At 43.0% G+C, this 27,409-nt stretch overlaps 1 protein-coding gene across 1 annotated transcript in view; it reads right to left on the bottom strand.

The window, feature by feature from the left end:
• Positions 1-27,409, bottom strand: part of AP4S1 (adaptor related protein complex 4 subunit sigma 1) — a 53,451-nt gene that overhangs the window by 2,962 nt on the left and 23,080 nt on the right. The window contains exons 2-5 of the mRNA XM_056133423.1: positions 21,164-21,350; positions 17,680-17,766; positions 15,930-15,998; positions 10,461-10,472 (exon numbers count right to left, since the gene is read on the bottom strand). Of these exons, the coding sequence (XP_055989398.1) occupies positions 10,461-10,472; positions 15,930-15,998; positions 17,680-17,766; positions 21,164-21,301 (306 nt within the window). The 5' untranslated portion in view covers positions 21,302-21,350. The remainder of the gene's footprint in view (positions 1-10,460; positions 10,473-15,929; positions 15,999-17,679; positions 17,767-21,163; positions 21,351-27,409) is intronic.

Genomic DNA, 27,409 nt, shown 5'->3' on the forward strand with positions numbered 1-27,409 from the left:
AACATCATTTTTTTTTTGGCTTTTTGGGTCACACCCGGCGATGTTCAGGGGTTACTTCTGGCTCATGGACTCAGGAATTACTCCTGGCGGTGCTCGGGGGACCACATGGGATGCTGGGAATCGAATCTGTGTCGGCCATGTTGGCTGCGTGCAAGGCAAACGCCCTACCCGCTGTGCTATCGCTCCAGCCCCAGGAACATCATTTTAATCTATTCGATTCTAAATGGTTCTAACAACTCCAAACAGACAGTCTTTAGCTAGTAGTAGATGATCTGCAAGTCAGATGTTATCTTGAGCAAGTGCTCAGTTTAGAAATTCACATTTCTAAACCAAATTCATCAACCTCTAATAGCTTCACATAGCAAGAACAAGGCCCTTTAGCTAAAGTCTGAATTTCCCAGAATCTTGGAAACAGGATTTGCTCAATCAGGTCCTTCTTTATTATTTAAACATGACTGCTCGTCTGTCTGGGTATCTGGTTCAAACCCTTAATATTCATGTAGTTTGCTGGCACTATACAGGGAAACCACCAAATTCAGCACGAGGCAAATGCCTGGATGGTGATTTCCTTCCAGAATCATGTGATGCCTTTAAAATAAGAATCCAGTTGTTCATATCTTGATTTGGTTTATGACTAACTAGTGAAGCCAAGAGGAATGGCATGCAGGCTCTATGCCAAGTGAGTAAGGACCAAAAAATACCCCATATGATAAGCCCCATGGCAAGAGACAAACACTTCAACCCCAACATTTGGATGCTAGGAAGTAAAAGGCCTAGGCGGTTGGTTGTCTAGTGTATGGAGAGTGACTATTCCTTTTGGGGTCACACACGGGGATATTCAAGGCTTAATCTTGGCTCAGTGCTCAAAGATCATTCCTTATGAGGCTTGGAGCCATATGTAGTGCAGTGCCAGGAATCAAAGGGGTTGAAGCAAGGGGTATAAGCAAGGAAGCACCTTAACCTCTGTACTTTCTTTCTGGCCCCTGAGTTAAAGATTCATAAAACAATTTGTTTCCCCATGGTAGAAGCTGGGTGATCCACAGTCTCCCAAAGAGCAGGTGTGTTAAAAGCTCCACATTCTCCCACCCTAAAACCCAAGAGCTTTCCTGAGTTTCTATGCAGAGTGGACCAGACTTGAACATCATAGGGCCCCAATAATGCTAGCACCATTAGAAATATGCTAATAAATTCAAACAGCACCCCTAAAGCAACCCCAGGGTAGAATCCAGCCTTGAAGTTAAAATTTCCAACACTTATTTTTAGTCTCTAGATCCCCTTTCTGGGGCCAGAGAGAGCGCTCAAGAGGCCAAGTACATGCTTTTTACAGCACAGAAGGGCAGGGTTTAATTTCCAGCACTGCATGGTAACCTGAGTGACACCCTGAGCACAGAACTGGGAGTAGATCCTGCTACTGCAGGGTGTGACATAAAAACCAAAAAAGTAGATTGCTCATCTTGATTTCTGTTCTTTTAAAGGTCCTTACTTGATCGGAGAGTGCTCAAAGGGCTGAGTGTGTGCTCTGCATTCAGAATGTGGAGGTTCACACCCCACGCACCAAACTGGTAGTACCTTCTGTGCAGTACCAAGTGAAGCCCCAAAACAAAAAGATTTTAGCTAACTCCAAAAGGTCTTGTAATCTGTCACCTACACAAAACCAATACTAACACTCTCTACGAAAAGAAACACCTTTTGGGGGGCCAGGGAGACAGGGCAAAGGGCTGGAATGCAGCTTTGCATGCTGGAGGCCTGGGTTCCAACCTTCACACCACATAGCCCCTTGATCATCGCACAGAGTAGCCCCTAAACAAGACAGATGTATCCCCCCTCCCCCACAAACCTCTGGGGCCAGAAAGAGTTCAGAAGGTAAGAGTCCAGAAGCTAATCCCAGTTAGCGCCCCACCACCATGTCTGGTCCCCCAAGCACTGCAAAGCACTGAACACAAAGCCAGAGACAAAAAGGCCCAAAAAACACCACCCACTCCCCTCAAAAAAAAAAATCCCATATCTCTCTGGTAAAAAGAGAAAAAAATTTATACATGACCTTTATGATGATTATATTTATGTTCATCACAGAGTTGAATATATCTTGCTATTAAACACTGGTTTGTTTCTGTAGGTATCTTAGAAAATAGCAAATACTTCTGATGAAAGCATGATAGTTTAAATGTGTATGTGTCCACTGGAAAAAAAACCCTAGTTAATTTTTTTTTAATACACACTGAACAGGAGATTCTATCCGTGACGTATTCAATATGCCAAGCACAGTAATAACAAGTCTCATGATGGAGACGTTACTGGGCCCGCTTGAACAAATTGATGAACAATGGGAGGATGTGACTGACTGTGACTGACTATATCATAGTAAAGAATATATCATATATGCTAGAATACATTCTATATGCTAGTTAAGTAAAGTTTTTTTTTGTTTGTTGACTGGTTGTTTTTTGGTTTTTTTGTTTTGTTTTGTTTTGTTTTTTGTTTTTGGGGGGGTTTTTTGCATCATACCCGGCAATGCACAGGGGTTACTCCTGATTCTGCACTCAGAAATTATTCCTGGCGGTGCTCAGGGGACCATATGGAATGCTGGAATTCGAACCCAGGTTGGCTGCATGCAAGGAAAACACCCTATCCGCCGTGCTATCGCTCGCCGCCCCCCCCTTTTTTTAATATGCTGGAGAAGGCTTAATTCTAATTCCATTTGCCATTCAATTAGATAAGCTATCAAGGGTTATTACCTCTGCACTCTCACAGAAAATCAAATACTGCAGTACAGAGTACTTATCATGAAGACTGCTTTATCCCTGACACACTCTCCTGTACCACAGTCTTCTGTTCACTTTGAGACTTAGAATTGCCTCTTGTTAATTAGGCCTCTAAAAAAAGATTTGATTTTTTTTTTCTTCTGATAGGTTTTCCTCAAAGATCCTTCCATTCATACTCTGAGAGTAGCATCTTGTGCATGGTCCTCCAAGCACTGCTGGGAACTGTCCTGAGTACAGAGCCAGGAACGGACATTGAGCTCTGCTGGGTATGTGCCCCACGTCCCCCCTAAAAAGGGGAAAATAAAAGGTGATTTTTTTCAAGTCATATTCAGCAATACTCAGGGGTTACTCCTAACCCCTGAGTAACCTGGCTATGCACTCAGAAATTACTCCTGGCAGGCTTGAGGGACCGTATGAAATGCAGGAGATTGAACCCACTTAAGTCACATGCAAGGCAAGCCCCCTACCCACTATACTATCCCTCCAGCCCCAAGGTGAGGTTTTTTGATTGTGCTGTTTTGTTTTGTTTTGGGATCACACCCAGCAATGCTCAGGGGTTACTCCTGGCTCTGCACTCAGGAATTACTCCTGGCAGTGCTTGGGGGACCACATGGGATGCCGGGGATCCAACCCAGGTCGGCCACAAGCAAGGCAAACACCCTACCCGCTGTACAGCCCCGAAGATGAGTTTTTAACCTAATGACTGTGTAGGTTTCTTCCAGCTCAAAAGTACTTAAATCCTATGCCTAAATGTAAGCTTTAAGGAGAGGGGATCTAGTTTTCTCTTTCCTAGTACTACCAAAATTTCCTGATGTCATATCAATGCCTTAAAAAAAAAAAAAAAAAACAGGGCTAGAGCGATAGCGCAGCCGGTAGGGCGTTTCCTTGGCTACCCCAGGTTCGATTCCCAGCCTCCCATATGGTCCCCCTAAGCACCGCCAGGAGTACTTCCTGAGTGCAGAACCAGGAGTTACCGCTGGGCATTGCTGGGTGTGACCCAAAAAGAAAAAAAAACAAATCCTTTCATAATGATTTGATCATTGCACCTGAGAGAACGCTTAGAAAATTTCAGTTCAGGAACAACAGCATAGCGGGTAGGTCATTTGTCTTGCATGCGGCCAACCCAGGTTTGATTCCCAGAATCCCACATGATCCCCTGAGCACCACCAGAAGTAATTCCTGAGTACAGAGCCAGGGGTAACCCCTGAGCATCGCCAGGTGTGACCCAAAAGGAAAAAGAGAAAATTTCAGTTCATTTAGAAACTGCTCTAGTGCTGGAGGCTTCCATGAAAAATTTCTTTATTCTGGTTACTATTTTCATTGCCCCTAGTTGAACAAGTACTTTCATAATGTCACTGAGTCAGGCTGAAATTGCCTCGTGCTTGGAGAACTCTGCTCTGGTTACTGATATAAAAGAATGTGGGATTTGAAAAAAGAGGAAGAAGGATGAGAGGGCATTGCCCCACAGGGATCTGAGTGCCCTATCTCCAGCGAGCATCAGGGAGACCCTTCCCCTTCCCCTGGAAAGAGGGCGTGAAGGGGTTTTCACATCACTCACATGGATTTTTATGTTCTCCAGAATCCAGTGCTTTGGGTTTTGAGTTTTAAGGATTTAAAAACATGAATATTTGGGGCTGGAGAGATAGCACAGTGGGTAGGGCCTTCCACGCAGCCTTGCACGCGGCCAACTCAGGTTCGGTTCCCAGCATCCCATATGGGCCTCTGAGCACCGCCAGGAGTAACTCCTGAGTGCAGAGCCAGAAGTAACCCCTGTGCATTGCTGGGTGTGACCCACAAAAGCAAAACAAAACAAAACAAAAAACATTCTAAAGATACTTGTTTCACGGGCTAGAAATGTAGATGGAGCTCAGAGGTTAAATGCATGCAAGGCAAGTACCTTACCTTTTGTACTAGCTCTCTTGGCCCTGTGATTTAAAACAAAAAGGAGAGAAAGAAAAAAGAAACAAAAGGTTTATTGAAAAGCAGAAGAGGAATAAAAAATAAAAGATTAAAAAAAAAAACACTTCCCCAACTGGGGAGGAATTTGGCACAGGACTTAAGTTCTCTCATGAATCTTTATTTATTTATTTGTTTTGCTTTTTGGGTCTGACCCAGCGATGCTCAAGGGTTACTCCTGGCTTCGCACTTAGGGATTACTCCTGGTGGTGCTCAGGGGACCATATGGGATGCTGGGAATTGAACCAAGGTCAGCCACGTGCATGGCAAATGCCTTACCCACTGTACTATCACTCCAGTCTCTCTTATAACTCTTTAAAGGCACCAAAATATCAAAAATATTATTAATATCTTCTGTATGTACACATTGCTCTGAAATGAAGGAGTTGGACATTTCAGGCTATGCACTGGTGCTATCCTCAAATATTTAGTGGAATGGGATGAAGACAGTTGCTTTGAATTCTGAGCTCTATGAAGAATTCAGCAACCCTGAAGTTCTAGCTCAGCATGTTTTGGTAAGTTCCTCAAGTAGTTCCTAAAGCCTCTCTTAACTCACAAAATCTGAAATTTGCACTGGGCACACTCCACTGAATCTGCTGGTACATTTCAGCTCAGTGACTGAGTGGAGTGTGAGAAGCGAACCGTACTGGGGCTGCTCCAACAGCATCTGAGTGATGTAGGTCAGTGATGAGCTGGGTCCCAAGGGCGCCCCACCTGACACCATTGCACCAGCGAGTGACACTTAGCAAAAAGGTTTTTAACACCAGAATTTCTGTCCTGTTTTCTTATGCTGAGGTCACTTCTTTTTTACTTATTTTATTGTTTTTCTTTTTGGATTTGAGCCCTACCCATTGGTGCTTGGGGATTACTCCTGGTGGGGCCCCAGGGTCCATATATGAAGCCAGGAATCAAACTCGAGTCAGACTTGTGCAAGGCAGCGCCCTACCTGTTGTACTCTCTCCAGTCCCCATTTCCTTTCAAGGTCTCATTGTCTTCCTTTGTAATCTACTAGACGTAGAAAAAGCCCATACCAGGGATACCTCTATAAAGGGTGTTTTTATTTCTCAAAGTCTCACTGTGCAGGCTTGGGAAATGGTCCCTTTCTTAAAAGGCCAGCATGATTAGGGTTTCTGGAAAGAAAGATGGCAAATGAAGGGCTCTGTGGGAATTCACTGAGGTTCTGACTTCCAGCCACCTATTATTGCAGCTGACTGGAGCCTTAAATCATCAGTTGCACTGATAAGACTTTGCTGAACCTAAGCAAACTCTGATGGAAGCATCCTGAGTGCTGGAGAACCAGCTCCAGGCTGCAGTGATACCAGCATGTTTTTCATTTCTTTGCAAGGCCTATGCTTTCCTGGGCTGGAGCGATAGCAGAGTGGTAGGGCGTTTGCCTTGCATGCAGACAGCCCGACCGAGCCTGGTTCAATTCTTCCGCCCCTCTCGGAGAGCCCAGCAAGCTACCGAGAGTATCACGCCCACACGGCAAAGTTTGGCAAGCTACCCATGACGTATTCAATATGCCAAACACAGTAACAACAAGTCTCAAAATGGAGATGTTACTGGGCCCGCTCGAGCAAATCAATAAACAATGGGGCAATGACAGTGACTCTTTCCCAGCACTGCAAGTGGGGACATGGAAGGTCTGGGCTTCCCCAGAAGGAGCATAAAGTTAAGACTGGCTCTGTTTGGCCTGGAGAGGTCCTGGACACATGACGGTGCCAAGGAACTTTCTAAGAGGCTGAGTGGAGTCAGGTTTCTAGCATGATGTTTTCCTGATGCCTGAGCGAGAGACTTTATAATGTCAACAGGAGAGTTGTCTCCGTAGGCACTGCCCATCCCACAACTGCTCCTCTGGAGCTGCGTGCGAAATCCTATCTAGAGCAAAGACACACACTTCCTGGCGGGAGTGATTTCGTCCTCCTGACTAAATAATATAAAATTCCTCATCTGTCAACAGATATGTTCTTCAGTCAATTCTGAGAGGCAGTAAATATGTATTTTAATAAGAGAAAGGGAAGACGAAGTGTAACGAGGTAAAGGGTGGGGAATAAAAGGGCTGGGGAAATAGTATAGGAGGTAGCACATTTCCCTTCCACCTGGCTGATCAGAGTCCGATACCCAGCACCACATATGGTTTCCCCAGGCCCCATGAGAAGTGATCCTTGAGCACAGAACCAGGAGTAAGGAGTAATCCCTGGGCACTGCCAGGTATAACACCCCCAACTCCAACCCAAAATGTGGGGGAAAGATACAAATAGTGTGTTTTGGTGTGTAAACATGAAAGAAAGAAAAAAAAAGTCAGAGGTCAGGGACGTGGCTCAAGTGCAGAGCACAGTTGAGGCCCTGGACTGGATATCTCCAGCCTCGTAGGTCCCCCTCCAGCAACAATCAATAAAGTGATCGAAAAAAAAAATAAGTTCAAACCAAATGCTGGAGCAATTTATGAACTTATGATAGACACCAAAAGAATATAAAACAAATTTACCTTCTCATAAACATCTAGTTAGGGGTCAGAGTGATAGTACAGCAGGTAAGGCGGTTGCTTTACATTGGCTGACCTGGGTTCGATCCCTGGCATACCATATGGTCCTCTGAGCACCGCCAGGAGTGACCCCTGAGCACTACCCAGTGCGGCCAAAACAGAAAAAAAAGACAAAAATAAAAATAAACATCTATTCAATATAGTCTAATGATACATATCCTATTTATCTAATTTACTTCTTTTCTTTGACTTTTCAGTGTGACTAGAGTACGGTAATTCAATTCAGCCAGAGTCATGGTAACATTAAATATTAAAGTCAAGAAGGTACTACTGCTCTTCTGGTCTAATTATATCATTTGAGCACAGTGGATTGCGTGTCTTGTTTAAAACAAAGCTTGTCAGTAGCAGAACCAAAGGTGGATCCTGGGTTTCTGTACTACATTTGAAGTGTGTATTAGTCTTTGCTGTTTTCATGATGACTTGTTATATATAAAGGCATGTTTCTCACTTGTTGCTGAGCTACAGCCCCAGATGGAATTTATTTTTAACTGCTTTAAAGGGATTAGCTAAATGAAATGCTATCTGCTGAATAAAAATATAGTATCATGTACCTCCTAGTCTGGGGGTCTGATCTAATGTACAGCCTATTTGGAAAGGGGTCTTGGTTTCAGGTCACTCACCGCTAGAGGGCACTCAGATTGTCCCACTTAATTTATAGAGGCTGCCAAATCCAGCCTGCAAGTAAAATTTATCAATGTGATGACATTGTCTATGAATGAAAAGGGTAAATCGCCATTTCTCTAGAATATGATGACTCTGGACAAAGAGTCTTTTATGTATTTGTGATCTGTATATTATATGTATGACTATATGATTGAATATATGCATATACACATACATATTAACATGTATACATATTGCAGATACATAATTCTGTTATATGTTATATTCTATTAAGTACATTTTGCATATTATATTTTTCTTCTTCTTCCCTCCCGTTGATCGTCGATTTGCTCGAGTGGGCCCAGCAACATCTCCATTGGAGACTTTGTTGTTACTGTGTCTGGCATATCGAATACTCTCGGTAGCTTGCCGGGCTCTCCGAGAGGGGCGGAGGAATCAAACTCGGGTCGGCCATGTTGGCTGCTTGTAAGGCGAACGCCCTACCCGCTGTGCTATCGCTCCAGCCCTATATATTATATTAATGTTATAATTAATGTTACTATTCAAGCCTCATGATGTATGCTCAAAAAACTTTTTTTGTTGTTGTGGTTGATATGGTTTTGGTTTTTGGCCCACACCTGGCAGTGCTCAGAGATCATTCCTGGTGGTACTCAGGGGGCCATGTGGGATGCCAGGGATCAAACCTGAGGTGGCCAAGTGCAAGAAAAATTTGCCTTATCTGCTATACTATTGCTCTGGCTCCCTCGTAATTTTTACTTCTATATTATACTTTGTTTTTTTTTTTTTTTCTGGATCACACCCGGCAATGCACAGAGGTTACTCCTGGCTCTTCCCTCAGGAATTATTCCTGGCAGTGCTCAGGGGACCATATGGAATGGTGGGAATCAAACCCGGGTTGGCCGCGTGCAAAGCAAACACCCTACCCACTGAGCTATTGCTCCAGTCCCAACTTTGTTTTTTATTTTAGGGTTTTGGGGCCACACTTGACAGTGCTCAGGGCTTACTCCCAGCTCTGCTCAGGGATCACTCCTGGTAGGAGTCCGGAGACCACATGTGGGTGCGGGTCTATAAGGCAAATGCCTATTATCTCTCCTGCTGTTACTTTAAGTAAAATAATTAGGGGAACAGGGCTGGTGAGAGAGTCAGCAGGTAAGGCACTTGCCTTGAATGTGCCTGACTAGGGTTCATTCCAATCCCCATCACCTCATATGGTCCTATAAGCCTGACCAGGAATGATCCCTGAGTGAAGACCTAAGAATAAGCCTTGTGCACGATCAGGTGTGGCCCCAAAACTACAATCTATAGGCCTGCAGTATTCTGCACAAAGAATATCTGTAGGGACCCCTAGATACTGCACTTTAAAATGAGGAAGAAAACAAAGGAGAGTTTTCTCAGCTATAAAAAGAAATGAATATAAGCCAAGCAATTTCTTTAACCTTCCATTTATCATCTCAGAAGCTTTATTCTGATCTTGTGAGGGATTTCTGAAGATTTATACCTGGAGCCATGAATAGCCCGTCTCTAGGAGCACCATGCCTTCTAGCTGTGTTATTTAAACTCTAAAAAAGTCTATTCCATAAGCAGAACAAAAGTTAAATTAAGGGGCTGGAGAGAGAGTCCAGCGGGTAAGGCATTTGCCTCTCATGCAGCCAGCCTGATTTCAATCCCCAATCCCTGACACCACATAGGATCCCCTGAGCCCTGATGGGTATGGACAATGATCACCCCCCCGCCAAAAAAAGCCCACAATAAAGCCTCAAAGTTCAAGTAATATTATTAAAGTTAAGATTAACAGCTTCCATAACATTACCTTGTCTGCAACAAATCTTTTCCTGAGGGAGCAGAGTGTTTCATAAGCAGGGTTCAGATGCCAGGGCTACCCCAGACATTCAGCCCAGCTCTGTGGGCCAGGCAGAAAAAGAAAAGAATCTTACAGTCCAGAGAGAGGGCTCAATGGGGTGGAGTGCATGCTTTACACATGGGAGCCCCAAGTTTGAGCCCCAGTACTGCACAGTCTTCAGTACCACCTGGAGTGGACCCCACCCCATCCCCAGCACCACTACATGTGGCCAAAGACAAAAACCAAACCAACAAGAGACCCTTCATAAGAGGTCTGTGAAAGGGACCAGAACAGGAGTACAGTGAGTAGGGCACTTGCGTTGCACGCGACTGACCCAGATTTGATCACTGACATCCCATATTGTCCCTGAGCACTGTCAGGATTGATCCCTGAGTGGAAAGCCAGGAGTAAGCCCTGAGCATGGCTGGGTGTGGCCCCAAAATAAAACAAGAAAAAAAAGATCTGTGAAAAAAGGAAATGAAACTCAGTATGTGCTTTGCATGCATCCGGGAGGACGAGATTCAGCCCCTGCACCACGTCTCTCCCGAAAGAAAGATGGGAGGGGGGTTCTGCAAAGTGTGTGTTGTCACCGTTGCCTACCAATAACCACTCCACAATCCTCCTGTATTCTGCTGAATCATTTTCCTCCCCCATGGCACTTACCTGATCAACATTAGCATGTGCTTTGCCAAAGGTGGTGAAAACCCTGGCTCACAGTAATGAAAAAGGATACATCTAATTCACTCTAGAAAAGAGAAAAAGAGGACAAGGATGAGGAGGTGGTGACACAGAAGGTTAGCAGCTGCCCTGGAGAGGCTCTAAGGAAAATCCCAAAAGGCACCTTGAGTCTGGAATTGCCATTTATTAAAAAAAAAAAAAGACTGCAGTTTAGAGGAATTTACTGGTCAGAACAATTAATATTTATTTGTTTACTTTTGGTTTTGGGGGTACACTCAGTAATACTCCGGGGTTACTCCTGGCTCGGTACTCAGGAATCACTCCTGGTGGCACTCCAGGGACCATAAGAGATACTGTGGATGGAACCCGGGTTAGCTGTATCCAAGACAGGTGCCCTACCTGCTGTGCTATCGTTCTGGTCCCAGAACATTCATCTTTAGACTATGGAACACCTCTTTAGAATAAGTCATCAGAGGTGTAACATACACCCTGGTGACAAACACTAATAAAGTAAAGGCCCTCCCTTTGATCATCGATTTGCTCGAGCGGGCCCAGTAACGTCTCCATTGGAGACTTTGTTGTTACTGTGTTTGGCATATCGAATACATCATGGGGAGCTTGCCAGGCTCTGCCGGGTGGGCGAGATACTCTCGGTAGCTTGCCGGGCTCTCTGAGAGGGGCGGAGGAATCGAACTCAGGTCGGCCATGTTGGCTGCATGCAAGGCAAACGCCCTACCGCTGTGCTATCGTTTGGCATAGCACAGCGGGTAGGGCATTCGCCTTACAAGCGGCCAACATGGCTGACCCGAGTTCGACAAACACTAATGTAGTTAATAATACTTCAAATGATATTACCTATTTGAAAGATAAGAGAATAGACCTTCAGGGATTTTATCACAAGAAAAAAAAGTCTGTTATCCATGTGGTGATAGCTGTCTACCACATCAATTTGATCAATTCACAATGTATATAAATATTTATGCTGTATACAACTGAAATCAAAATATGACAATTATACCTCAATTAAAAAAAAAGAAACAGTGGGGCTGGAGCGATAGTACAGCAGGTAGGGTGTTTGTCTTGCATGTGGTCGACCTGGGTTCAATCCCTGGCATCCCACATTGTCCCCCAAGCATCACCAGGAGTAATTCCTGAGTGTAGAGCCAGTCCTGAGCATTGCTGGGTATGGCCCAAAAAGGGAAAAAAAAGGAACAGAGAGGGAATGATTCAAACTTTACAGGTATTTTGATATGTGGATATGTGGATCAAAAACCTTAAAAATGTATACCATTTTAATTCATCAATTTATTTCTAGAAGTCTATCCTAAGAAAATAATTAGATAATAACAAAATGCTTTGTAACAGGATATCAGTCGCTGGAGGGGGTGATTTATGTATTGCATAAATCATGACAGATCCACAAACAATGCTGTAGCATTGCCTGAAAGCAGTGAATTAAAAAGCAAGTGACAAAAAGGTACAAACAATAGTTTTCTACATATATGTGCATATGTAAGTATCACTTGCTATAGATAGATGAAGTTAAGAGGAGATGTATCTAAAAGTATATGTCAAGTTATCAGATCAATGAATGACCCATTCCCCCTTTATTCTGCTTATTATCATATTAATCTTTCCCAACGGACATAGTAGTTGTATCATGAAAAACTGAGAGCTTCGATGTGGTGTAGGATTATCAGTGCTAAAGCTCATGCTTTGCATGTATGAGACCTAAGTTTGACCCTTGGCACTGCAAAGCAGAAAAACTGTCAAGGGGAAACAGTAGCGAGAGGTAAATTCCTGTCTGAGAGCACTAGAAGCCTGTGAGTGCAGCACACAGTTCTTATCCCGCTTCCTAAACAGCAGCAGCCTTTGTTTCCTGCAAGACTGCCTCCTTTGCAGCTACCAGGGAAGCAAGGACTTGTTTGTTTTGAAATGTGATGCTGAGATGCCTCTCTCTGTCCTGGCAGCATGAGACTGATGTCCAAATTTAAGATTTGGAAACTCTCAAATTAAAAATAGTCCCAAAAGAATGTTTAAAACTCTCAAACCTAAAAATAAACCCTAGATGACAAGGCACTCTCCATGCAGAGGACAGGCTGAATTTCCTTTCCCATTTAACTTTTTCCTCCACTTTTTTCTCTTTTAGCTGTGGTCATCCTAAACCTGGTCATCCCTTCCTCCGCTCCCCGTCTGATATAATAACCTGGCCTAAGTGAAATTCTAATCTTTACCCCTGTGTTTTCTATACTCTCTAGGATTATAGCAAGAATTTAACTGTCTGCTCTATTCTCAATTACCAAATACAATCTTAATTATTCAAAAGACCTGAGCAACCTGAGTAAAGTACCACCTTTGATTCTGCCAAGTTTAGAACACTGGTATGCAGGGAATTACATTTTTCTCCATAGGTGTTGCCTTACAGTGCCAACATGGCTGTCTCTAAATCACAGACCCGGATTTGCGATCAGTGTGTCCTAAGACAATTGTCCCAAGACAAGTGGGAGCTAGGGCTTTGCCATCCACTATGGTAAACAACAAGGGATGACCAGGTTTAGGATGACCTCACAGGCCACTTTACATTGAAATGGAGAGAAAAGTTCAACTTCTCAGTTACACTAATCACATTTGAAATGTTCAAGAGGGACATGTGGCAAGTGCCCCAGTGTTGGATGGCACAGGACGGGATGTTTGGTCACTGCATAAGGTTTTGTTGCTTCCCTGCTGGTCCAGAGTGTGCTCTCTGAGCAATCAATTCACAGATGAGTTGTTTGGGGGGCCAGTTTTGGGACTCAGCTTAGCTATGTTTACTAGCCTGGCTCTGTGCTCAGGAACTTGGGGGAACCTATGCAGTGCCAGGGATAGACCCAGATTGGCCACATGCAATGCAAGTGGCATACCTGATGTACTCTCTCCAGACTCACCCCCTCCAAAGAGCATTTTAAAGCCAGACTTAATCTCTCTCTGGTACCTCCCAGCCAATTGCTAGAATGGCCTGATCTCTTACCCACTTTCTGCTTTGGAACATGCTAGTCCCTTCCTAGTTGGAAGTATTTCCATGTCACAGACCATCAGGAAGATTCCTGGGCCACATCCTGAATTAGGAAACGGCTGATAACAGGCAGTGGTATCTATACTTTAGGCACCAGAACCAAGTGGAAGTCTTGTTAAGGTAACCGTCTCAACCTACATTTCTACTCTAAGATTAGAGTACTAGATCATATAGCCAGAACGCTTATTTCTAACAAGTCCCTAAGTAATGCTTATGCTGCTGATCCAGGAAGCACCATTTGATACCCACTGAGTTAAAGCAATAAAGACTGAAGACTACTGAAGGACCTTAGCAACCTTCATTTTGAATAAGAGGAGTTAACTTGAAGGTGCAACTATGCATTTGTGCATGTGTGTATGTGGGGCTTTGCTGGGGTTTGAACTTGAGGCTTCATGCATACAAAGCATGAGCTTTGCCACTGAGCCACAAATAACTTCTCAACATGAGTTTTCCCTTTTCTAGGCTTTAGTGTACCTATTATGACTATTTGTAGAACAGATATTGCAGACTGCCTCAGGAAGAACAACTTAGAAACACTTCCTTCCTAACTCTTTTATTTAAAAACAAAATTAAATAAACAAACAGCTTTGAAAAATCAGCATGCATCACTATTTCACTACTTCTCAAGAATGCTAGCCATAGGGCTGGAATGATAACTCAGCAGATAGGGCATTTGCCTTGCATGCAGCCAACCAGAGTTCGATTCCCAGCATCCCATATGGTCTCCTGAGCACCGTCAGGAGTAATTCCTGAGTGCAGAGCCAGGAGTAACCCCTGTGCATCGCTGGGTGTGACCCCCCCCCAAAAAAAAAAAGAATGCTAGCCATGGCTTAGGAAGGTCTACAGTAGTCGAGTAAAATGTCTTCACTGACTCTCCTTTTCAGAAATAAATAAATATATATGTGTATATATTTGGCGCAAGGGAACATCAGGTGGTGCTCAGGAGTTAGTCCTGGTTCTATACTCAGGAATTATTCCTAGTGATACTCAGGGGATCACATGTGATGCTAGGGATTGAACCTAGGTCCACCGCATGCAAGGTAAGCATTCTACCTGCAGTATTACTACTGTGGGCCTTATAGATTTTTTTTTTAAAGACTGTTGGAATTTCAAATTTATTATGAATCTAAGTCATCAAACTGTGGTAGTGGAAGCAGGACAAACATAATGATTGAAACAGAACTGAGAGTTCAGAAATAAACTCTTACATGTATGGGTAACTGATTTCTGATATGGGTGCCAAGATAATTTAATGGGGGAACAAATAGTTTTTTCTCCAGATGGTATAGGGACAATTGAATAGCTACATTTAAAAGAACAACAGTAGATCCTTTCTTCATATCATATACAAAAATAACTAAAAGACCCAATAACTCAAAGGGTTAGTGTGCATGTTTGTATGCCAGAGACCAGGGTTCAGTCCTTGGCACCACATGGACACCCAGCACTGCCAAGACCCCCAAAGCACTGTCCAGGAGTAGCCTGTGAGCACCACTTTGGGTATGGCTCCCCCAAAACATCCCAGACCTAAATTTAAGGGCTAAAACTAAATCTAAAAAGAAAAAATAAGAATAAATATTCATGACCTTAGATTAGGCAAGGCCTTTTGACACGACACCAAAATCATAGATAAAAAAAAAAGATTAAACTTAATAAAAAATAAAAGCTATTGTGTTTCAAGGGGGACCACCAAGAAAATGAAAATAAAATCAATGAGTAGGATAAAATACCTTCAAATAATATCTAGTGAGAGATTTGTATTTAGAATACCCAAAGAATTCCTAAAAACAAAGAAAAGGAAAGAAATAAAGAAAAAAGAAAAGAAAAACAAAATTAACTCTTCCAGTTCTATAATTAGAAGGCTAATGCTGTACAAGCAAACTTTTTATTTAAAGACTGGGGGAAAACTCTTATTTCCTAAAGAAGAGTTGGTTTTGATCCTCAAAAGAAAGGTTTGGAAATGCTTCACAAACTAAAAAGAGGTCTGATTTTTTTTTTCAAGGGTAGAATCATAAGAGGGGCTGGAGCGATAGTACAGCAGGTAGGGCGTTTGCCTTGCACACAAAAGATCCGGGTTCAATTCCCAGCATCCTATATGGTCCCCCAAGCACCATCAGGAGTAATTCCTGAGTGCATGAGTCAGCAGTATCCCCTGAGCATTGCCGGGTGTGACCCAAAAAGAAAAAAAAAAGAGTAGAAGCATAAGAAAGAGAGAAAAATCTCTTAATAGTGAGGAAGATATCAGAGGATCAGAGGTTAACAGTTTTGTAGAACAGCTTCTTTATAACAGCCAGGGGCACACATAGATTTGTAACACTTTTGGATGAGACAGCAGAAAGGTCAAGAAAATATGGCATCACTGGAAGTTTGACTTTTCCATATAAAAGGTCTATATGACACATAATCCTGATATAGTCCCATTATCTGGGAAATTGGACAGGACCCAAACCATTTTTTGGTCATCAGACTTACCACTCGGCTGAAATACTCATCTAAAACTTCCACAAAATTATGGATGAATTCATAAATTGCCATCTCATTCTGGAAAGGAAAAAAAAAGAAGGGTGCAATTTTTCAGAATGTTCCATGTGTAGGTCAGACTTGGAGCTGCCCTGTCAGAACCTGCTTTTAGAACATGTGGTTTGGCCAGCAGATGAGACCAAAGTAGTTTCCACTGACAAATAGAGTAACTTTGTGACTTGTTTGTTTAACAGAAACCACTAGGGAAAATGGAGGAAACCTTACTCTCTAAGATTTTTCTCAAAGTTCAAGATGAATCCAGGTAGATTCAAGCTGGATTGAGTATTTAGAGTTCTGCAAGTTTAATTCGTGATTTTTATCACAAGTAAACTGAAATAAATTTTCAGGTTCTTCCTGACATTTTTTCCCCATCTGTGAAGATGGAAAACCATCTCAAAGCTTGGCTAATTGATTAAAAGAAAAAACACCAATTAGAGAGGAGACGGTCAGAGAAGGAAAGAAATCAAGGGGAGAAGAAGAGAACAAGAAGTAATGGGAGAACAGACATCAGGTCTTCAGTTGTATCAGTGACATGGTTTAGGGGTATAGCCATATACAGATTCAATAAAACTGGAAATATGAGACAGAAATCACTGAAACTTTGTAATGTGCCTGTCAAGTTGACAGGCGGGGGGTAGAGTAGAGGATTGGGGTGGGAGGGAATCTGGGAACACTGGTGGAGGGAAGCTGTCATTGGTGGACGGATGGGTGTTGAATTATGCCTAAAACTCAACTACCAGTAACTTTGTAAACCATGACTCTTTAATGAAAATTAAAAAGAAAAGAAAAGAAAACAATCAGGCTTTCAACATATTTTAGGTTTCAACCTTTCTTCAGGGTTATATGGCCATAGGTGCTGCAGATCTGGAACCAACACTTTTCTTTGGGGGGAAGGCTACATCTGGTGATGATCAAGGGTTACTCCTGGTTTAGTGCTCAGGGTTCATTCAGAGGACCTGTTAATGCTGAAAAGCAAATCCAGGTGTCTTGCACTCAAAACAAGCACTGCAGCCATTTGAGCCAACTCTCTGACCCCTGGAACTTACATTTCTGAAAAGATAAACTACATCTAGGGAAAGGTGGTTTCAATGCCATCAAATTTTTAGTTTTCTCTGGCTTTGATATGTCAAGTTAGGTTTAACGTCCCACCCTGTTTAAGCCTCCCCACTGTACCACCCTTGCTTTGGGTTCAGGAAGGCATTCTGTGATTATATGCTTCTCTACTAGCTGCTGGTAGTAACCAAGAAATACCTTAGGTACTTTTCTTGCACATGGCTTTACTGGTTTTGTTTAGTCCTTTTTATTAAATGTTTTTTGTTTGTTTTCTTTTGTTTTGCAGTACTAGGGATTGAACCCAGGGTTTCACACAAACACATGCTCCACCTTGGAGCTATAACTAGTTCACATGCAGTCTGTCCAGACCATGATCCTTCAGAAGAGTCTGGATAATACTTTGGGAGGCAAATAAGGAAGGAAATGTCAATTAAAGGAGAAACACGGAGGCTGGAGAGATAGACCAGAGGGTAGGTTCTTGCTCTGATACTGTGTTTGATGTCCAAACCTTGCCAGGAGTGATCCCTAAGTGCAGAGCCAGGACTAAGTTCTGAACACTGCCAGGTGGGGCCTCAAAACAAAACAAAGAAGGAGGAATACAAATCAACTATTACTCTTGCATTTTTCATAGGCTCCTCTATCATCTTACCTCAGTGTCATTAACTCCAACCACAATGAAGAGAGCTGCATACTGTCGATAAATCAGCTTAAAGTCCTTATATTCGATGAAAGAGCACTAGACAAGACACAATTTGGTATCAGTTCCAAGGATTGACAGGTTTGTGAATTTCTTTAAAACAGCACTCATAATTTCTGGGTTCTTGTTTGACTATGTACACTTTGTAGAAATAATTTAACATTTAAATGTTAGACAACCTTTGCTGGCCTTGTCCTCACAATTTGTAGGGTCTGAGAACACCTCTAACTAGGGATATAGAGACAAGTTGTCTGAAATAAAAGTATCCACTCAGGTTTCACCTGCCTCATTCTTTCATTTGGCTCTGTGTGGAATTCAGTATTATAAATAACCACCATCTTATTTATTTTTTTGGTGGGGCCAGGGTTTAAACCCAGGGCCTTCCACATGGAAGGTTGCATTTGTTTCCTTAGCTGAGCAGGTACCATCCTGGTACTAGGGTGAGCCCAGTGCTGTAGACTGAGGCTATCACCTTCACCCTAATTTTAAAGTAAAGCCTCAAATCTTGCCATGTTTTAAAAGAATTCCTTGATCCAAAGTTGGAAAGCACCAGAGAGATAATATCTTAGTGATGGAGCAAATGACCCTTTTTAAAAAAATTTTTTTAGAAAATTTGTTTTCATAAGGTTGTTCACATTGATTACATTCATTATTTCAATACCAATCCCACCACCGTTACACTTTCCAATCACCATTATTTCTAATTTTCTCACTACCATTCAAGCCTGCCTGCCAGGAGCAGATGCTGGGTAATTTATTTTCTATTGCTTATTATAAATATCATGGGATGTCAAGTGGCTGCAAACTTCTGGAATTCTAAAATTGTAAATGGTTGGGGTCCAGAGACATCTCTGTAGGGAGCTAATCCAATTTTTTTTTTATTTTTATTAGTGAAACACCATGAGGTACAGTTGTAGATTTACAAATTTTTGTGCTTGGGTTTCAGGTATACAATAATCAAATACCCATCCCTCCACCAGTGCCCATTCTCCACCACCAGTAGGGAGCTAATCCACTTTGAGATTCATTTGGGATTCTCTGGATCAAGGCCGATGATGTGCTGAGATGGCGCCTGGAGACAGATCGTGAGTGTGACAGCCAGGATCCCAAGTGGGTAGGGAGATGGGAAAGGACTGTCTGTCTCCGCTGCCTCCATGTGGCCTGGAGTCGTAGTCCTTGATCTGGGGTACCTAGGTTTTGCTTCTGGAAGCTCTTGGCCATCAGGGTTTCATCTGGAGTGGGTGGAGAGGGCACACCTGCTCCATCTAAGGTGCAAATGGCTCTTAATTATGTTTACTTACTGTTACATTTTCACCTTAAGGTGATTTCAAAAGAGGCATTGAGTTGCAATCGTGTTCGGTCTAAAGTCTACTTTCAGCACGCATCTCCCATCCTGGGAGGATCCTCCCAACACCCTTTATTTGGTCCTGCCTTCTCTATCTGAGCTGCCTTTTCCCCTAGGGTGTGTGGCTGGCCTCCAAGCCATGTTTCACTAATAAAAATCTTTACAAAAAAAAAGTGGTTTCAAATGCTTGTTTATTGACTTATAGGGGTCAGAGAGATGCTCAGTAAGCTGGTATGATCCCTGACACCACAGAGTTCCCTGTTAACCACTGGGAATGACCCCCAAGTACAGAATTGGGGGTAGCCTTTCAGCACTCCAAGATGTAGCCCACAAAACAAAACAAAGCACAGTAGGGCTGGACAGTGCAGTGCATAGGGCACTTACTTTGTACACAGCTGACCTGGTTCAATCCCTGATATCCCATATGGTCCCCCGAGCACCAGCAGGAGTAAGGAGTAATTCCTGAGTGGCAAGCCAGAAGTAACCCCTGAGCATTGCCAGGTGTAGCCCAAAACACAAAACAAAACAAAAATGCTGATTACTGGATTGGGGGTGTGACTGGGGGTCCTCAGTTGAAAAACTGAGGACAAATTTCAAAGAGACATTAAAGAATGTGGAAGGCAATTTTTTGGATTAAATTAAAATGAAACTAAAGTTGTGTGACTCTTTGCCCGATTATGCCCAAAGCCCATAGGATTCCTTTGAAAATCTAAAATAATTTAGGACACATTGAAAATGCCTAACATGGAGCCGGAGCGATAGCAGAGCGGGTAGGGTGTTTGCCTTGCATGCGCCAACCCGGGTTCAATCCTCAGCATCCTCAATGGTCCCCTGAGCACTTCCAGGAGTAATTCCTGAGTGCAAAGCCAGGAGTAACCCCTGAACATTGCTGGGTGTGACCCAAAAAGGAAAAAAAAAAGAAAATGCCTAACATTATTAATTAAAATACCAAATATTCATTCCAAAGCACAGATTTCAGTGGGTAACCTCCTATAAGTGCAAAAAAATTGAAATTATGGTGTGCCTCCATTCCACAGGACTCAAACAGGCATGGTGCTGGAGTGTCTGCTTTTACTTCAAGTACGTGGCAACTGACACAGTCCAGTAAGAGTTTCTGTTTCCTTTGACAACTACATGAAACAGTGTGTGCCTGGTCAGCCAAAGATGACTGACTCTGCGATGTTCCTGCTGGAAAATTAATTTAGAAGCCAAGAGAAACACATTTCTAATGTGTGACTTCTGATCTCAGAGGGAGTTGAGTTTATGACTTAGCAGTGGTTCCCACAGCAGTTTTTCCCCCCTATGCAGGGAAATGTGGAGAACCAGCAAGTTGAGCTGGTAATATCAACACCCTGATTTCACCTGTTTTTTCCCCCTAGTCATTTCCAATGAATTTGAAGTTTACGACCCGAATTAAGTAATTCGCCAATAAAATTTTTTTATCAAGATAGATTCAGTTTAAAATGTTTTGTAATAAAAAATTGGGAAATAAAAATTTCCCATTATTTTAATGATTGTATTTACCCTTCATTTGGCACAATGGATAGACTTGTTTCACATGAATTTAAACCTCCATTTCTCCCATCAACTTATTAACATAAGAAACTTCAAGAGAAATTTCTTTTTGCTTGAACAGAATTATATTATGATATTCTGGCACAAAAAAATCTTAAATGTTCCCCTCTATTCCAGACATCTGTCCTTCATCCTTGATTTAAAGAAAGCCACCTGCTATAGAGACACTCCTAAAATTCCAAGGGCTGAATTCACATGAACAAAAAAAAAAAAGAAGTTAAGTTAGCAGGAGTGAATCTGAGCTACCATTTCCACAGAGCTTAGACAGATCTGCTGACCTAAAGAGAACCCAAGATCTTTCCTGGTTTCCTTTTTTGACTTTCCTGAAGGGGATGTAAAAAGGGCTAGGTTGCAGTTTTTCATTTCACTTCGTCTGTTATGTTTCCAAACAGCTGTTGAAATAGTGTGATTCAAACAACACGATGGTCCTTGAGCCACGGAGTAGCCTATCTGCAGTAATAGCAGACTTGCTATACTGTTGAGGGGAAGAGAGGAGAAAGAGAATATGAAACGGACCTGCTCGCTGGACCGAGAGAGGCAGCTCTTTATAACTTCTGTTTCCAGCAGTGTCCGCTTGCGGATCTCCACATGTTCATAGTACTTAGAGAGCCGGGTCTGCCCTTGCTTATTCACCATGAGAAAAAATTTGATCATTTTTCCCTTCTGCCCAGTGTTAAAGGCAACTTGTGGCTGTAACTTGAACCTAAAGGACATAAGAGCAATAAAAGGCAAGATCAAATTTCTCAAACAACCGTACTATTTCAATTGTTTTGGTGTGCTGGGGGCCCCAGTGTTGTTGGTCCTGATGGAGCCGATGGAGGGGGTAGTTTAGTGTTAGGGTTTGAACCCAGATACCATGTAACATGCAAGGCCTGTACTCCACCACTTGAACCGCATTCCATACACACACACACACACACACACACACACACACATCCCCGTGGTCAAATGTCTAAGCACCACAACTAAGTGTACGACCCCTGGCAAGTGAGTGTTTGAGTAGCAATCACTGCAGTAATAGCCACAAGGAGGAGGGATGGGCCAAAAGAATCACACTATACAAAACCAAATCAAATACAGTTTCTACTGATAACACGGGTATTTATTTTTATGAACAAAATAAGTTTTTAATAACTAACATTAAATTTTCATTATTTTACAAAACACTTCCCCCCCCTCACACACACACACTTGTTCCAGTGACCAGGAATGTGGGTAGGGAGCAGGTGGTCACACATTCGGCTGCACTAGAAACCACGTGGGCAGCACCAATCAAATGAAGCACAGGGGGCTGTGCTAAGGATCAAACTCATGGCCTCATGCCTGCAAGGCAGGTGCTCTATCAGTAAGTTGTATCCCTGGCCCTCCATATTTGAGTCACTGCTCTCTTTCCCTTCAAAACTGTTCAATTTATTCGCCAATCTTGTTGGGCACCAACTGTGTGTCAAGCAGCAGAGGATGTAGAAATGAAGGAATGATTTCTGATATTTTGATACACCTAGCAATAGTAATCAAGTAACAGTGAAGGAACAGGTAGATATCTATGGGTATAAGGAGGGAGGAATAAGGAACATCACAACAGGGTTAGCAATGGTTTCCCAAAGAAAGGGCATTTTCTCTGGGACAGTGGGTAGGTCCTGAAAATGTCAAGAAGAAAAAGCAAAATATGGGAATCTGAAAGTCCTGGATTGCTCAACCTTGGTGGTCAGCTATAGAGCAGGAAGATGGTAGAAAGGAACTGGGCTGGTCACATAAGATGAAATTAATTTTACGATCATGCTAAAAACTTTAGGGTCTGGAAAGATAATATGGTGGGTAGGGTGTTTGCCTTGCACACATGGACAACCTGGGTGGTCCCTTGAGCAATGCCAGGAGAGATCCCTGAGTGCAGAGTCAGGAGTAAGCCCTGAGCATCAGTGGATATGGCCCCAAAATAAAGCAAAAAACAAAACAAAAAAAAAGATGTTTATTTTATGAACAATGAAGACAAGATATAGATGAAGCTTTTCTTTCCTTAGCCTTTTTTAAAAAATGTAGACAAAACCCATAACTGTTTATGGAGTTTCTAGAGTTGAAATTAATTAGCTAACAAAGATCCAGTATTAAAAGTCAGTAAGTATAAAGAAAATCCATTTTTGTTATATTGTTATATCAGATGACAGGGTTGTGAAGTCCTTATCCATGAATTTATTAAGCTGTTTGTTGCTAGTTGAGCCTTCTGTGTTATTGTTTTTGTTTTTTGTGTCTACGTTAATTTCCTATATAATATGGTGTACTCCTGATAGAAGTATAGAGGAATTAGGAGGTGTTGGGCAGCCCAGAGGTCAGGTTCATGGTCTGGCTCTTTCTTTAGTCTTAAAAACATTCAAAGAAGAGGGAACTTGGGGACACTGGTGGAGGGACACTGACACTGGTGGAGGGATTGGAGCTGGACCATTATATGCTTGAAATTCTATTATCATTGTTGTTGTTATTATTTGGTTTTGGAGCCACACCGGCAGTGCTCAGTCCTTACTTGTGACTGGGCTCAGGGATCACTCCTGGTGATGTGAAGCTTTTCTTTCCTCAGCCTTATTTTTTTTAAAAAAAAAAACGTATTTATTTCATTATTTGATTAAGCTGGTTGAATTGGGCATGAACTCCACATTACTTTTTTTTTAATTGAATCACCATGAGATAGTCACAAAGCTTTCATGTTTGAGATTCAGCTGCACAATGATCGAACACCCATCCCTCCACCAGTGCACCCCTCCACCACCAGGGTCCCCAGTATATCCCCTGCCCCCCCTTCCCCCCTGCATCCCAGTCCTCATCCTGCCTCCATGGCAGGCAATTTCCCCAATACTCTCTCTTTACTTTTGGGCACTATGTTTTGCTCGAATTTTCCCACCACCATTCAAGCCTGCCTGCCAGGGGCAGATCATTTATTGTCCATTGCTCATTTGGAATATCTTGGGTGCCACGACCATGCGCTTCTGGAATCCTAGATTGAAAATGGTTGGATTCCAGAGATATTTTCGTAGGGCACTAATCCATTTTGGGATTCAATTGGGCATCTCTGGACCAGGGCTGATGGTATGCTAAGATGGCGCCCAGAGGCACATTGTGGGTGTTGACAAGCCAGGTTGACAAGTGGTCAGGGAGCCAGCAAGGGACAGCCCGGAGCCTCTCCTGCTATGCGGCATGGATATTTAGTCCTGGAACCTGTATACCTGGGCCTTGCTTGTGGAAGCTCTTGGTCACTGGGATTCCATCTGGAGTAGGCGGGGAGCCTGCACCTGCTCCATCTGGGGTGCCCCAGTGAAATTGGCTTGGTATGGGACCTGGAGAGATCTCTGACTCTGTGGTGTCTTCCGGGACTCACTGCAGTGTCTCTGGACCAGGGTCCTTAGCCTTTTTTTAAAAAAAATAAGGGAACACGTAGGTGCTAGGGATTAAACCCAGGTTTGGCATAAGCAAAGCAAGCACTTTAACCCCTGTGCTAACCTCTGATCCTGAAATTCTATTATTAACAGCTTTGTAAATCATGGTGCTTACATTAAACAATCTTTAGGAGCAGTAGTAATAGTAGATATTAGTAGTAGAATCGACTATTTATTAAGGCCCTCTAATAAAGCCCTACAATAAACCCTAGCAGGACTTCTACTGAGCAATTTATATGTATGCTATTTAAATATCACACTTCTTGGATTCCTACATTAAGCATAAACATTTAGGAATGTTAAGTTACCCGCAGTCTTGGATTACCCAGTCAGGGGTGAGCTCTGGGACAATGCACACAGGGATCCCAAATTTGTCCTCCTCATTCAGTTGTTCATGTGAGTGATTTCAACTCTAGATAAAATAATTTTATATCTAGGGGCTGGAGTGATAGTACAGCACATAGGGTGTTTGCTTTGCACATAGCTATTCAGGTTCGATTCCCAATACCCCCATATCATATGATCCCTAGTGCCTGCCAGGAATGATACTTGAGCAGAGAGCCAGGAGTAAGCCCTGAGCACCACTGGTTATGGCCTAACCATTGCTCCCCAAATTTATATATAAAATAATTTAAAATTAAATTAAAACATTTTTAATCGAGACACAATGAGATACAGTTACAAAGTTGTTCATGATTGGGTTTCAGTTATATAATGTTCCAATGCCTGTCCCTTCACCAGTGTACATTTCCCACCACCAATGTCCCCACTTTCTCTCTTGCCCCTAACCCTGTCTGCCTCTATGGCAGATACTTTCTCTCTCTCTCTCTCTCTCTTCTCTCTTGAATTTAATTTTAAAAAGAATATATTTGAAAATTTTTTCTTCTACTTAATTTTTTCCTCTTTGGAGCCATATCTGGTGGTGCTCAGGGACTACTTCTGGCAGGGCTCAGTGGACCATGTGGTGCTGGGAATGAAACCCAGGCTTTAGTATGCAGAGTCTGGATTCCAGTATTCTGTGCTGTCTTGCCAGCCCCCAGTTTCTGTTTGTGAAATAAATAAAAATCCAGTAATGTTGACTCCCATTTCCTCTCATCTCAACTATGCATTTTGAAATAGTGCAAAATAATACAGGATGGTCAACAGCTAATCCTTCCACATGGGCATCAAAGCCACCCAAATACCCGATCATAGTGCCAAAGATCAGGATGAACAGTGACTCTTAAATAACCTTTTCATAGTAGTACTCTTACCAAAAAAATAAATAAATAAATAACCTTTTCACATTTGCAATAGGCACCAGGAAGAGCCAGGCAGCAGAACCCATATGGCAATCTGTGGGAGGCCCTGAGTTCAACCCCCAGACCCCTGAACCCCTGACCTATCAGGCCTGCTCTGTCTGCTGAGCACTGCCTGAAGTGGCCCCAGATCCCCAAAAGCACTGCTGGGCTGGGTGGGGTGACATGAAAAAGTGAAAAATGGGGCCAGAGGAATAGAACAGAAGGTAGGGCACTTGCCTTGCATGTGGCTGATGTGAGTTCCATCATCCCTGGCACCACATATGGTCTCTTATTTTTTTTTCTTTTTGGGTCACACCCAGCGATGCCCAGGGGTTACTCCTGGCTCTGCACTCAGGAATTACTCCTGGCAGTGCTCAGGGGACCATATGGGATGCTGGGAATTGAAACTGGGTTGACCGTGTGCAAGGCAAATGCCCTATCCACTGCGCTATTGCTCCAGCCCCCACATATGGTCTCTTGAGCTCCCCAGGAGTGATCTCGAAAACAGAGCCACTAGTAGGCCTGTCATATGTCCCTCCCCCAGTCCCTACCACCCCAAGAAGTAAAATATAAAATAATAATAAAATCTGGAATCATTTTACAGAAAAATTGCTGTCATTATGAGGGTGACATTTGAATTCTGTTTCTCTTCAGTTTGCCCTCACAGCTCATTTCTTATCTCCTAAACCCTAGCAGACAGGTGGTGATCTCACAGTTATAAACACCAACAGCTAAAGAGAGCCAAGCCCAGTCTGCAAAGCCCAGGGCTGCAGTGTTCACTCAATAGCAGAACAGGATGGTGTTGAGACCAGTTCAGCTGGGGCCATGACAGCTGTGCCATGGGGAAGCCTGCGGTCATTCACTCCCTTTTCCAGGAAGAAAGACTCATGACTGTAGGTGGGGCTGCAACAGTCTGTGATTTTTAATGATTTGGCATAAAGTGTTGCTTTTAATTATAAATTATTGCCCAGAAATTAGGATAGGTGACTTGAAAATGAAGAACACTAACTTCTCTATTATTCTCTTTCAAGAAGTTGTTTTAAAATCATTATTATGGAGAAAGAGAGAGAAAAACAGAGAGAGAGAGAGAAACAGAGAGAGAGAGAGAGAGAGAGAGAGAGAGAGAGAGAGAGAGAATAGCAGGTAAGGCACTTGCTTTGCATGTGACTGACCTGGTTCGATTGCTGGCATCCCATAAGGTCCCTGAGCACTAGTAGGGACCCTTAACACAGAGCCAGTAGTAGCCACTGAGCATTGCTGAGTGTAGCCTCCTAAATTGATCACTTGATCACTTGACTTCCCATGAATCGTCTATTTGCTCAAGCGGGCGCCAGTAATGTCTCCATTTGTCCCTGCCACGTGCTAGTGTAGCCCAATGGCGTCTGTTCACTCTAGGAACATGAAGAGCCTCAAACCGATCGTTCATAATCTTGATGAAGAAGTCTGATCATCTGGTAGGTGGGTGGCCACGCGGTCTTTTGATATCCCATGGAATCCAGTCTGTAACAGCTCTAGTCCAGTGGTTGTCTTTAAATCTCATTACGTGATCAGCCCATCTGATTTTTGACACCTTGGCAAACGAGACAGCATCCCTGATTCTTGATTCTCGATGGATGTCGGAACTCCGGATTCTTTCTCTCATTTGAGTGAAATGTGATACTCTAAGCATAGCTCTTTCAATTCCTCTTTGGGAGACCCGAATAGCATTCTCATCCTGTTTGCATAGGGCCCAGGTCTTTGAGGCGTATGTTAATGCAGGAAGAACAGTGGAATCAAAGAGATGTGCCCGGAGCCGGAGGTTCTTTGTCCTCTTAGCTGTTTCTTCGACGTTCTTGAAGGCGTTCCAAGCTGCTCTCTTCCTCCTGCGCAGCTCGGGTGCCAGGTCATTTGTCATGTTGACTTCTCGACCTAGGTACACATAGCTGTTGCATTCGGAGATGTTTGTTCTGTTGAGAGTGAATGGGGTGTCAGGAACGAGGCTGTTTCTCATAAACATTGTCTTCGTAAGATTAAGCTGTAGTCCAACCTTTCCACACTCACGGTCAAAGTCGGCCAGCAAT

This window comes from Sorex fumeus, unplaced genomic scaffold (assembly GCF_029834395.1).
Source record: "Sorex fumeus unplaced genomic scaffold, SorFum_2.1 ptg000098l, whole genome shotgun sequence".
Taxonomy (NCBI): domain Eukaryota; kingdom Metazoa; phylum Chordata; class Mammalia; order Eulipotyphla; family Soricidae; genus Sorex; species Sorex fumeus.